Consider the following 13,577-nt stretch of genomic DNA (forward strand, 5'->3'; position numbering starts at 1 on the left):
CTAGTACTAATGACCAAATAATTGCCCAGTTTTAGGATTGGCATCCGACATTGGAAACATTTCGTCTGTCTAGTGTGAATGAAGCTGATTGACCATTGACCGTATGCTCTCCCTAATTTCTATGGACCATCAAACCCAGACAAAATAACCAGTCAAACCATTGACCGTATGCTTCACACTCACAGTGTCACACCCGTAAATAACCACTAAAACACCGGCAAAATCCGGAATCAAGATTTTCCTAAACAATCTAATAATTATGGTACGCGCCGGCCCCACCCATGACCCCATTTTCATCTGTACACTGTGTTCTATAATCTTCTCTGTCCTTTGCTCTGCTCCCTCTCTTTTAGTGTGATGCACTGAGGTAGACGCACACTCACGCCACTCCCTCTCTCTCTCTCTCTCTCTCTCTCTCTCTCTCTCTCTTCCAGATCTGAAACCCAGAAGCCCCTTGGTTCAGCTACAAGGACGATCCGGTGAGCATTTTCTCTGCTGTACTACTCTCTCACCCTTTTCCTGTTTCTTCCATTCTGTAATATGGTGTTTGTTTGGTTCTGGGGTTGTACTAGTTCTACAAAGATCTGAGTGTTCTGAAGCTCTTTTGTTCTTGATCGAATGTTGGGTTTTATGGGCTGCTGTTGATAATGCATTTTCTGTGTGATTTTGCGTACTGGCTTAGCTTGAGATTTTTCTTCTCTTATCTTGGATTTAGAGGATTGATTTTGGTTTGTGTTGACTCCAAGTTGACCTGAATGTGTGGGTTTGATTGTTTGTTGTGCTTTGACTTGGTGGTGGTTGTAGTTTTTGTGTAGTCTGGTTGGTTTTGAGTGATCTGTGCTTGGAGCTTTAGTGTCATTTGTTTATCGAATGTAGTTCTGGAGTGGATGTGTCTTGTGATTCAAAGGGCCTCTGTAGGTTTTGCTTCTGTTTATGGCAGTTGGTGGATGACCTTGAACAATTTTGTTCTGATGTATTGAGCCTTTTGGGTGATTAGTTATTCGGCTTCTTGTATGATTGATGTTGAAAGGTGTTTACTGCTCTACTTGTCTGGTCTGGTTGTTTATCTGGACCTTTTCTTCATGTGTTTAGTTTATATGTTGTGCGCTTCGGGATATAATTTATCATTACATGGCATATGAGATACTGAATGGTTTTGAACATTTCTATGGAGCAGAGTGTAGATTTTGACAAAAATGGTCACGGATGCTAAAAACCCTCTTGGAGAAACCACCTGCGGTTCTTTGCTGCAGAAACTGCAGGTGACTTATATTTTTCACCTTTCATTGGCTGTCCCTTTTTATTCCCCAGAATTTCTATGTACTGTTGAAATTTGGCCATTGAACCAATCCATGATTTGCTGCAGGAAATTTGGGATGAAGTTGGTGAGAGTGATGAGCAACGAGACAGAATGCTTCTGCAATTAGAGCAGGAGTGTCTGGATGTATACAAGAGAAAGGTTGAGCTGGCAGCAAAGTCAAGGGCACAGCTTCTTCAGGCATTGTCCGATGGCAAACTTGAGCTTTCCACTCTTCAATCAGCACTAGGAGAGAAAAGTTCTGTTGGAGTTGTGAGTATATTTTCTTCACAAGTGCTCTTGATCTTTTTGTTGCATGTCAACATTACTATCTGACACTAATTAACTGCTAATGTGGTTACAGCCAGAGAAGACTTCTGGAACAATCAAGGAACAGCTTGCGGCTATAGCACCAGCACTGGAACAGTTGTGGAAACAGAAAGAAGAGAGAGTAACCGAATTTTCTGATGTACAATCACAGATACAAAAGATTTGTGGTGAAATTGCTGGGAACCTTTATCTCAGTGAGACTCCTGCTGTTGATGAGTCTGATCTGTCCCTGAAAAAGTTAGATGAATATCAATCCCAACTTCAAGATCTTCAAAAGGAAAAGGTAAAATATATATCAACCTAAATAACAATGGTTTCCTAAAGACAAATAGACTATTATTATTTATCTATTCTTAGCCTGCATCAACTTGTGAATGTTAATTGCTCAATTTATCTGGCAGAGTGAAAGGCTGCACAAGGTGCTGGAATTTGTGAGCACAGTGCATGATCTTTGTGCTGTACTTGGAATAGACTTCTACAGCACTGTTACAGAGGTTCATCCTAGCTTGAATGACTCAACTGGTGTGCAATCCAAAAGCATTAGCAATGAAACTCTATCCAGGCTGGATAAGACAGTCATAGCACTAGAAGAAGATAAGAAGCAGAGGTTGCATAAGGTATTTTTTATTCTTTATGCTCATTGGGAAAAAAAAAAATTCAATCCATGAATTAAGTTTCGCATCTTTGCTCTGCAGCTTCAAGAGTCGGCAGCACAGCTAATTGATCTCTGGAATCTGATGGATACCCCTGAAGAGGAAAGGAAACTGTTTGACCATGTTACCTGTAACATATCAGCTTCAGTTGATGAAGTGACAGTTCCTGGGGCCCTTGCGCCAGATCTAATTGAGCAGGTAATTAGCCATTGAATACATTGTTCGAACAGTTTATGATGGCGGTTTACTCATTTTCTCTATTTTTGTTATCAAGACTGAGATCGAAGTTGAGAGGCTTGATCAGTTGAAATCAAGCAGGATGAAGGAAATTGCATTTAAAAAGCAAGGGGAGCTTGAGGAGATTTTTGCTCGAGCGCACATAGAAATAGACACTGAAGCTGCCAGAGAAAAGATTATGGAACTCATTGATTCTGGAAGTGTTGAGCCTACTGAGTTACTGGCTGACATGGATGATCAGATAGCAAAAGCGAAGGATGAAGCTCTCAGCAGAAAGGACATATTGGACAAAGTTGAGAAATGGATGTCAGCCTGTGAAGAGGAGAGTTGGCTTGAGGACTACAATCGTGTAAGTAAACCCTCAGTTAGTATAATTTTACCTGATAAGAAATTTGGCTAATGCTGCTCTGTAATTGTTGCCCCCCACCATTACATCCAGATACTTGAACCCACATGGATGTGATTTCAGTTAGCTTGAGAGTGGCTTAATAATTTCTGGTTAATGCTGTTGGCCTGAACTTACTCTGGCAAATACAATCTGAATTGTGTAGTGGTGTGCAACTGTGCATATGTTGCCAAAACAAATTAGACACTGTATATGGTTAATTAGGTAGCCTTCCGCTCCCCATCCTGCCCTCTTGGTAAAGGGAGAGGTATTTGTTAATTGCTGAAGCTGGTGGACATGCTTATATCAATTATGTCACTAAGGAGTTACTAGAATAAAGGGGCTTGGTATAGAACCATACGAGGATTTGCCAAGTCTTTTCCACCTATCTAATCACCTCCAAACTATATAGTTGATCATACAGGAAAAAGTAATTATCTCATTGCTGGCAGTTAGAGCAACCATATAAATCCCATTAGACTAGTAATTGGTCCACACGGTTGTCCTTATAGGATGGATTGCATGCGACCTAGCATTTGTGCAACACACTTGACTCTTGCATTTTTTATACTCGAGTTTTCCATCTTCAGGTGTTTCATCTAACCAACATTGTTATGCTGAAACAGGATGAAAACAGGTACAATGCAAGTAGAGGTGCACACCTAAATCTAAAGCGTGCAGAAAAAGCACGTATTCTGGTTAACAAAATTCCAGGTATTTGTAGGATGAGGCATTAAAGAAGTTATGTTGATTGTGTATCATACAGATTCAATGTTGATAGAAAGTCGTATGTGCATGATAAAAGAAAACTTTTTGGCATAATAGAGTAAAATTAAACTGTGCATGATATATATGTGTAATTTTTGTGTGGCCCTGTTGCCCTGTGTATATGCATGATAAAAGAAAATTAAATGTTTATAGGTGCCAATTAGCACTCCTTGACTTGCTTATATACCATTAGTTTTCACATTTCTTATTATTCATTTTCTTGGCAATGTAGCTTTGGTTGACACACTGGTAGCCAAAACTCGTGTGTGGGAGGAAGAACGTGGCATATCATTTACTTATGATGGTGTTCCTCTTCTCGCTATGCTAGATGAATATGCCATGCTCAGGCAAGAAAGAGAAGAAGAGAAGCGGAGATTGAGGGTAAGTTTAATTGAGTAGATTAGGAGTTGCTTGATATGACCTGAATTTGTTTTACCAGTCCCACACTTTGTTTTTGTTTCCACATCCAATTTTTTGTCCTTTTGAATCATATAGTGTTATAACAAGTTGCTTTTGCAGGATCAGAAGAAGTTCCAGGAGCTACAACACACAGAACAAGAAAGCGTATTTGGTTCAAAGCCTAGCCCTAGCCCTGCTCGACCAGTTGGCACAAAGAAGGTAGTAGGTCCTCGTGCAAATGGTGGTCCCAATGGGACTCCCAGACGACTTTCACTTAATGCTAATCAAAATGGAAGGTCGGCAGTGAAAGATGCAAAGAGGGATCCTAGACCTGTTGCTCCTATGAACTATGTTGAAGTATCGAAAGAGGATGCTGCATCCCACATTTCGGGAACTGGTTCTGGCAGTGACCCAATTCCAGCTTCACCATAATAATAACAGAGATCATATTTGTAGGTTACATCTCTGTCGAGTTTAGTGTCGTGACTGGTTACTGCTTTAGGGATATAATGTATGAAACAGTGAGGGTAAATTGGAGAGTGAACTATCAGTACCTGTGTATGTTGTATTGGCATTTGGAGGCTTTCTAAATACATGTTGCTTTCTCTGTTCAAGTTTTGATAGTGTAGCAAGCATGAGGCCTCTTCCGGGAGCTACTCGGTGTTGGCAATAAAATATCCTGGGTCAGTGGTCGCTACAAAATTACACATTGAATTTTGGTTATCGGTCTTGTTTCTTTTAGTTGTTTGGTTTTGCGTGACTGCGAATCCATAGAATAGCGTTACCTTGTCTCAGGGCATGCATAAAAGCATAGTAACTTGATGATATGCAGAGTAAATACCAATTATATTTCCTACCAGATTTATTTGTTTCTTGCACAGATGCTCATTCTCACTTGCAGGTTTAACTTGTAACCTAGAACTGATATTGCAATTTTTTTATTTTGGTTCCCTTTTAATCTTTTTTATCCCCGACCCGCCCAGGTCATGGGCAAATTGCAAATGTTTTGTTTGTATTGAATTTTGGGTTATTCCCTTGTTGGAACAATTAATTGAAGCTATGATCGGAAGGAAGCCTTAGAAAGACAAGGATGTTCAAGGATCAACTTGAAGACAAATTCAAATTGGTCGTAGATAGTGTCAATTGTGCATTTATGCTTTGGCATCTGCTTATGTTTTCCAGGAAACAACCGCCGGCCAATGTAGTATAGCTACTATTGTCATAATGTAAGGGAATGTAGTATAGCTATTATTGTCCATAGCTCTAATCAACTACCAATGTGATTACATCCTGAGAAGACTTTCTGGAACAATCAAGGAACAGCTTGCAACTATATATAGCACCAGCACTGGAACACTTGTGGAAACAGAAACAGAAAGAAGAGAGAGTAACAGAGTTTTAACAGAAATCATATTAATTTGTGGGTTACATCTCTGTCAAATTTAGTGGGGTGACTAGTTACTGCTTTAGGGATATAATGTATGTAATAGTGAGGGTAAACTGGAGAGTGAACTATCAGTACCTGTATATGCATGTCATATCAATTTTTGATATGACTTGAATTTCGGTTATGGATACCGGTCTTGTTTCTTTCATTGTTTGTTTTTGTGTGACTGCAAATCCATAGAATCTCCGATATGGGTTTTCCTGTCATGGGGAAAACATAGAAGCATAGGATGCTTCATGATCTTCACAGAATAAATCCTAATTTTATTTTCTACCAGATTCCTTCTTTCTTGCACTAATGTTCATTCTTGAAATGTTTTGTTCATAACACTCGAATTGTGTGATATGACCTTGTTCCAACAATTAATTGTAGGTATGATTGGAAGGAAGCCTTAGAATTAAAGCTTCCAAGGCAAGGATATACATGGATCAACTTGAAGACAAATTCAAATTGGTCTTAGACAGTGTCATTTGTGCGCTTATGCTTTGGCTTCTGCATACTAGTGTTGGATACATCTGACGGTCCCTTAACGTCCTAAATGACATCAAGGCAGGCTAAAACATATTTTTTCATGAAACGAATTTAACTGCCGGCCTGCATTGTAGTGTAGCTAGTCTTGGCATTAATTTAAAAGAGTTGGCGTTATTGGGGTAGAAGCTAGAGACGAACTTGAAATTTTGAGTTTAGGTGTTAAGTGCTGTAAACCAGCCACTAGAGTCACAATCCCTCACGTATAACATATCGTCTTAAATTTGACTCGTCTTCAGCTGCTTTTGAGGCTGTTTACGCCTAATTTTGTTAGGATTTAGGAAAAATGGTTGGTGTGATCCAAAATAGCTTAAACTTCAAAAACAAACGGACAGTCTTTCATTTTCTACATCCATAGGGACAACAACCTGATGGATATAGATGTAATTGTAGGTACAATTCTTGTACATATTGTATTGCCATTCCCATACAAAACTATGACAAAGTCCCTTTACTGATGTCAGAGAATCATTGGTAAATGCATCTGCATATGCATGGGATTGCAACGTGTGTTGCAATCCCCGAGTCAGTAGTCAGTTTCATGTGGAGTCCGATTTTGAAAAGTAGGTTTGAGGTTTTATGTATTTATGTCTTTAAAAGATTTTTCTGAGTGTTAAAATCGTGGTGTTGATGCCCTAGGGTGGACTTGTCTATTCCTAATTGATTTTCTTTAAGATTTATTGGATTTCATATATGGAAAGTTACTTTCCTAATTAAACGACAATTAGGGTAGAATCTTTGGTTGAGAGGTTTTGCTGTTGGTGCTTGATATATATTCAGAAAATATGCACGGCAGAAGGGTGGATCTTGTGACGCAAGAATTTTGTTAGAGTCTTGCATGTTAGTTTGAGATTGAATCTTCACGAAGAGTCAAACACTTGGTCCATGTGTAAGTGTTATTGATCACGTTTTCATATGCATAAACAAACTCTCTTGAGATTAGTAAAGAGACTGTGAAGAAGGAAGAACAAGATTTGGTCATCGTTCAATTGAAGGAGTTCAAGAAGATAGACAAATTGTGTGTTAGTTTTTGTCTAAACAAGATAGCCGAGCTAGTGCTATTTGAAGTTGTAAAAGAACATATCCTTTTGAATGGGTTCTCAAGAGTAAGAGCCTCGCAGTGTTTTTAATCTCATATTTGAGGTTTTCACTGCGTAACCAAAATCTGGTGTCCCGTTTGTTTATTTTAGTTTCTGCTGCCCAGTAAGGATTGATCCGTGTACTGCAATCCCCATTCTCCAGAAAACAGTTTCTGTCCTTGTATTTTTAGTAATCACGGCAATAATATCATAATTTTTATGAAACTGATGGCTCTAAATTAAACTGCACATTGAGATAGAACTATCAATAGCTATCTTATAGCATCACATTAGAAATAGAAGTTGCCAATATGCTTATAAATATTGCTGAGTACTTTTTGTGTATGCGAGGAGAAGATTGCTTCCTTGGTCATTAAAACTGAGACGGTTTTTTGTCTTTGTTAAAATGTATCTAGCAATAAACAACCCTGTTTACTAGTGATGGATTTCTATCTATAGAAAATTACAAAGAAGTGTCACTTTGAGACTTATATGACTCATAAGGCCACCTAAATTGTTTTGTACACATAAGGCCACTTTAGGGCCCAAAACCATCAGCTCCTTTTTATGTTATACCTATTTTACCCTCACCTATCTATTATTTAAATTTCTGTTTCAGATTCAGTTACTCTCAGTCTCTCTCTCTCTCTCTCTCTCTCTCTCTCTCTCTCTCTCCACCACGATGAAACTCTTTCTCTCTCTAGCAAACCGTGAAGTGCTCTCTCTCTCGCTCGCTCAGGAAGACGAAGCTTTCTCTCTCTAGCTCGTCAGGAACTCTTTGTCTCTGTAGCAAACCGTGAATCTCTCTCTCTCTAGCTCACTCAGGAAGACGAAGCTCTCTCTCTCTGGCTCACAAACGAAGATGAAGCTCTCCCTCTAGTTCGCAACAGTCTCTAATCGATCATTGAGGTTTAATTCCATATCTCTGCACTCTGTTTAGCTTGATTTTTACTTCAGTTTTCATCGTTTTTGTTTTGATTCGATCTCAGCCTTCTCTCTCTGCAATCTGTTTAGCTTGATTTGTATTTCAAATTTCATCAATGTGATTTCATTTTTGTTCTGCTAAACCTAAATCATGCGTAGCTTATAGTTAAATGAGTAGCTATTGTGATTTCATCACTGTATCAATCATGTGTTTTTGTTGAAAGTTGATTGTACAGTGAAACTGTTGTGCAAGTTGATTGTTCATAGCTATCTCTGTTAACTAGTGCAGGTTTTAGCTGATTTGTACAGTCAAAGTTACTAATGCAGTTTGTAAATGCTACTGATACAGTTCAGAAAAGCAACTAACAGAATGAAAGAATTCTACATTTGTTGTTTTGTTATATATTCTTTGTTTTTTCCTCTTGCCTTTTAATTCATATCAAAACTAGAAGCTGATTGATAGACTGATATGTTCGCAGTCTTCATTTTTCATTATAATACCAATCTTTGTCATGTCTTTGTTTTTCCTTTTTGATTACATATAGTAGCTTTGTATAACTTTTATAGTGCCTTTATCTTACTGTGGTAGTAGCTTTCTTTTCCTCTGCTAGTATTATTTCAATCTGCTTCCAGTAGCTTTTTTGTTTGATATTGCGAATAGAAGCTAATTATTCTTCCTCTAATGTGTAATTGCAGTAACTTAGCCATGGATGCAGAACCTTATGCGAGGTGCACGTATATCTTTGAGACGATCATGTTCGTTCTTGATATGAAGCATAAGTTTAATGATATTGTGAGGGAGGTCTCTATGGGTTTTAATCATTTGAATCTTGCACTAGGCCAAAAAAGCTAACAGACAACGGACCAAAATCGTTGTGTGATTTGGATGATCTCTATTGTGTATCGGAGCGTTGTGTGATGAAAAATGACACAACGGTGGAAACCCGTTGTATGAAACACAAACAGACAACACGTATTTTGTTATCAGTGTTGTGTCTTCTCTCGGCATATGGCAAGCACAGCTGCCGCGCAATCATGCATCACATAGCAGTGGCATCATTCACACAACAAATGTTGTTTCCGAGATGTTGTATGAAAGGCTAATCAGACAACATCATTTTATTTTCTCTGTTGTATGAGTTATCCTCACACTTCACTTTTGGACTGTGACTGTTGTGTGGCTTAGTTTTGGACAACATAATTCGGTTTTTACAGTTGTGTGAGCGTAAATAAGAAGACATATTTCTTGTGAAACCATTGTGTGATATATAAGAATGCATTGTGTGAATATCCAAATTTTGTGTATTCAAACAACGTTTCATTGACATTATATAAAATTTGTTGTATGATAATGCTCTATTTGACCTAATGAACAGTGATCAATTGTAAAGAAACCATATTGCAAACTATCAAATGAGTAATTCAACCCATACTATAAAACTCAAATGTTAAAAGGAAGCATTTCCTAATCATCCAAGCCAATATTAAAACAAGAAAAGCATTCTAGTGTACAAGCCCTATCTGCTTGGGAACTACAAGCCCTATCTACTTGGGAACTCAAAAGCTGATACACATATTGTTCCAAAACACGCCTCTTATGAAGTCTTCATTGATAGTTGGCAAATTCCTTGAACAAATTCTTTAGCATCTTAGCTTTCCGGTGACATGCATTGCTCAAGGTAATTCACAAAGCTTCTCAGCTATCTCTTCAACCTAAAACTGGAAGAGCATCAGAAAACAAATTAGATGGCTTATAAGGTTCAAACTTATTGCTACAAAACAACATCTCAATGTACATGCTTGATAAACTGGTATTAATGGCATCAGTAACTTGTAGTAGTTGGAAGCATCAAAGGCTGTTTTGTATGACGAATTATACCTAGGATCCTAGGTGTTAATGGCATCAGTAACTTGTAATAGCTGCAAGCATCAAGCAATAATTCTTTGTATTCACCAAATACTTAACAAAAATCAGAAGGTACTTTTTTTTTAAATCTTTTTTCTTTGTATTGAACTAAGCTTGAGCCATTATTATGACCCATGTACACTTTTAACTACTCTGAAGTCCAAAGCCCTCTCTATTCTAATGAAGAACAAGATGCAACTTACTTGAATACGCAGACTTTCCCAATTTTAAGTTCTTGCAAGTAAACAGCTCATGGAATGAATTACTTGAATTATCTGAAAAGAATTAAGAACTGCAATGAAATTCTAATTTTCATTGTACAAAAGCGACAACAGATTCGTCCTTATCAGGAGCTACAGATTCATATATAGCAATATATCTTAGGACATGAATGGCCCCAACACCCAATTGAATAGATTTGTGCCTTTGACACTTTTTTTGCATTAATAGAGAACAAGTCAGTCCATCAACATCAAAACACATTATCCGAATTTACATTCATCAGATGAAAAGTTTCAGCAAGATCTAATAGCGTCACTCTGAGAATCTAAACATTTGAAAACTACAACTTGAGCCTTGAGGGGAGGAAAAAAGATATGAATTTTACTAGCAATGAGATTTTGTGACGATCTAAAAGACCAAAGTGAACATAACGAAACGAACGCCAAAAATCTAAGGGATTAAGACTAGCCACGTAAAAGTGTACAAGAAAATAATAACTTAGGGAAGCACCTGAATGAATTGCGACAAAATTTTATTGTTTGAATTGCTCAGCAACCATTTGCAAGATATCCTAAAGTAGAATCTGTCGGCTTATTCAGGTTAACTAGGTCAAGCATACATAACCCAGAACAAGTTTCAGCTATGACCTTCACAGAAGAATCTGTTAAATTTCTGCAGCAAATCGAAATCAACCATCATAAGCATAATATCAACAAAAAATCAATGGAGCTACAATAAAAGATGACAAAAACATATTTCTTGAAAACGTTATACATAGAGATGAGTTAATATGACATAAAAACTCACAAGAATCCAGCTTATGCAAAATAAGAATCCAGCTTATGCAAAATATTCAGAACACTAAACAAGAAGCTACAAGTCCACAATCAGTGAACAAAGAAATCCCACACTACTGAGAAAGCAACAGAAATGGCCTCAAACAAGAAACTAATCCTTTCTGTTAACATGAATGCAGGTTGAGAAGCATGTTTTTCAAACTTATCAACATATTCAGCAAAAAGTTAAATATAAGACAACAAATTCTAAATTAAATATAAGAATATATCAATAGAAAAACAAAAAGTGCAAAGCTGCAGATTGGTCACCAAAAAGGGTACAGTCCTTTACCGACCATATAGATCAAAGCATTAAGTTTGAAATTGAGGTACCGAGGATATATGAAAAGTTAAGAGCTTAAACAAAGAGTGAGGACCCCTAAAATCCTAAGTATTAATGCCATTTGTTCTAAAATTTCTTTGCTCAAAATTGAGAACAATAAGATGCACATATATAGTAATAAAGCATGTACATGTACGGCTGGTGCAAAACCATATTTACACTACTTCAATACCAAATATTTCTCACCCAAAACTCATACAAATAATGATTCACAAAATCCATATACACGTCCATAACATTCATTAGCTATAAATACACTATTTGTACCATTATGAGCAGCCAAACACATGTTACAGTGAAACAATATGGTGGATGTAATCAAAAACTAACCGGGTCACATTAGGCTAACATTGGAGTCCATCCAGGAATAATAGAATAAATGCAATCCGGCTCTTTGCCAGTCTCGGTCTCTTCCTCCTCTGTGGGTCTCTTCACTGGAAAATCACCGGACTCCTTGTTGATTTCTGACCTTCATTTTAGCACCCTTCATATACAGAAGCACCGATAAAAATTAGACAAAGAAAAATCAACATCAAAGCACACAAGTTAACACTACGTCCTAAACTTCGGACAAGTAAAGCTATGCAAACACAAACCCACTACAAAAATTACTTTAATCGAAGCTAATCTGAGAAGAACTGAATTTGTACGTACACAGACTTCTTAAGCGAAAACCGCAAACGAAGAAATTGAAGGAACTAGTGATATTATTAACGAGAATGCAACAAACCCTAAAATCGTGGGATTTTTAAAGAAAAATACCTCTCCAGGCCTGCAATGACCTTCTTGAGCAAGAGCAACATGGCATACACCCTTGTAATCTGGGTTAGCCTGCCAAATTGTGAACTAAAGTTAACGTCTGATGCAAAAACAGAATAATACATAAGAAAATATACACTAGCAAATCGACATAAAATTAAACTTCAAATCCACACCTTAAAGTTACCAAGATCCTTGATATCATAGAAGTACTTGATGTTCTGCTCTGTGCAAAATTCCCTCAAGATATCCACATTACGGTTTGCACGCTCATCAGTAGTAAATATATAATGGTCAGGTATGATTACAATCTTTTCTCTGTCCCAAACCTACAATGCCAAAACAATGAAGTAGCAATTAAATAACTTCACAGAACACGCAGCAATACAAAGATGACAAAGACTATGAGCTAAACGAAAGGAAGAACCGATATACATATATATACACCATACATTGTCTATATGGTGATCAATGCAATGATCTTATTAGCTGAAAAATGAAGCTACCTTTGCATTCTGTCCAAACTCTTTCTTGAAGATTCCAAATGAACCAGGGCCACACACGTCATGGGTCATCAAAACATCAATGTTAACCCAAACATTGTCACCTGGGCTCAATTGGGGTTTCTCAGAAGCCCTAGCCAATATCTTCTCAGTCATAGTCATTCCCGTCTTGACCTGCAAAATCAACCAAAACCCAATATCAAAAACCAGAAAACAAAGAATCCCATTAACCCCAGAGCACCAAATCAATGGAAAAAACTAACCGAGCCAGTAGTGGCTGGCTTCCGCTCCGATTGCTGTGGCGATATGACGGAGCAGATTTTCTTGGAGAGTGATCTCTTGCATCTCGGAAATGAAGCCAGCGACGTGGAAGAGAAAGCAGAGAGACCCAAATCCTTGCTTTCAAAGTTGTATTGACCCAAATCCGGCGATGTCAAACAACTTGCTTTCAAAGTTGCAACCACCGACGAAAGCAACAATCACCAACGCTGAAAGATCTGAAGAACCCTAGAGGCTACCCATTAGGTTTTCTTCCCTTCGCTATTTCCCAGATCGAATAACCTAGCTAGAGGGAGAGATAGTTTTGGTCGGGGTTTGTCGAAGAGAAAGAGCTTTGGTTGGGGTTTGTTGAAGAAGAGAGTTAGGTCAATGAAATTTGAGTTTCAGATTGAGGTTTAGACTTGATTTTGGGGAATCTGAGATTGGGGGTTTCCCTATTTGAGATTTCAGAATGAAAGAGAGAGGAAGACTATGATTTCTGGGTAAGGAAGAGAGTTGGATGAAGAAGAGAGCGAGAGCAGACTGAGAGTGAGACAGGGAGAGGAGCGATGTGGGGAGAGGGAGAGACGGGGAGAGAGAGAGAGAGTACAACGTGAGAGTTCAATGACCCCTGCTTTCTTTCTTTTTTTTTTTTTTTTTTTTTTTACAAGTGATGGAATGAAGGCCCAGCCTTCTAAATGTT

At 37.9% G+C, this 13,577-nt stretch overlaps 2 protein-coding genes across 2 annotated transcripts; one reads left to right on the plus strand and one right to left on the minus strand.

The window, feature by feature from the left end:
• The first annotated feature begins 323 nt into the window (after window positions 1-323).
• Window positions 324-4,744, plus strand: LOC112166770 (65-kDa microtubule-associated protein 1). Its single transcript, XM_024303672.2, has 10 exons — window positions 324-479; window positions 1,178-1,262; window positions 1,367-1,570; window positions 1,662-1,910; window positions 2,029-2,244; window positions 2,323-2,478; window positions 2,555-2,866; window positions 3,529-3,616; window positions 3,903-4,051; window positions 4,190-4,744. Exons 2-10 carry the CDS (start codon window positions 1,197-1,199, stop codon window positions 4,499-4,501), a joined length of 1,752 nt encoding a protein of 583 aa, XP_024159440.1. The 5' UTR covers window positions 324-479; window positions 1,178-1,196; the 3' UTR covers window positions 4,502-4,744.
• A 7,052-nt stretch (window positions 4,745-11,796) lies between these two features.
• On the minus strand, window positions 11,797-12,951 carry LOC112201400 (3-isopropylmalate dehydratase large subunit, chloroplastic-like). The gene is made up of 5 exons (XM_024342275.2): window positions 12,880-12,951; window positions 12,620-12,790; window positions 12,290-12,442; window positions 12,117-12,185; window positions 11,797-11,838 (listed from the first exon to the last, which is right to left on the minus strand). The coding sequence occupies exons 2-5, from the start codon at window positions 12,776-12,778 to the stop codon at window positions 11,797-11,799; spliced, it is 423 nt and encodes a 140-aa protein (XP_024198043.1). The 5' UTR covers window positions 12,779-12,790; window positions 12,880-12,951.
• Window positions 12,952-13,577: the final 626 nt, after the last annotated feature.

The sequence above is a fragment of the Rosa chinensis genome, chromosome 5 (genome assembly GCF_002994745.2).
Source record: "Rosa chinensis cultivar Old Blush chromosome 5, RchiOBHm-V2, whole genome shotgun sequence".
Classification (NCBI taxonomy): Eukaryota; Viridiplantae; Streptophyta; class Magnoliopsida; order Rosales; family Rosaceae; genus Rosa; species Rosa chinensis.

Bases quoted from the DNA above. Each gene is read 5' to 3' on its own strand.
- LOC112166770 (XM_024303672.2), top strand. From the start codon at position 1,197: ATGGTCACGGATGCTAAAAACCCTCTTGGAGAAACCACCTGCGGTTCT. The intron at 3,617-3,902 runs GTATTTGTAGGA...TTGGCAATGTAG, and splicing joins TCTGGTTAACAAAATTCCAG to CTTTGGTTGACACACTGGTA. The intron at 4,052-4,189 runs GTAAGTTTAATT...TTGCTTTTGCAG, and splicing joins AAGAGAAGCGGAGATTGAGG to GATCAGAAGAAGTTCCAGGA.
- LOC112201400 (XM_024342275.2), bottom strand. From the start codon at position 12,778: ATGACTATGACTGAGAAGATATTGGCTAGGGCTTCTGAGAAACCCCAA. The intron at 12,443-12,619 runs GTAGCTTCATTT...TTGGCATTGTAG, and splicing joins AGTTTGGACAGAATGCAAAG to GTTTGGGACAGAGAAAAGAT. The intron at 12,186-12,289 runs GTGTGGATTTGA...ACAATTTGGCAG, and splicing joins AGGATCTTGGTAACTTTAAG to GCTAACCCAGATTACAAGGG.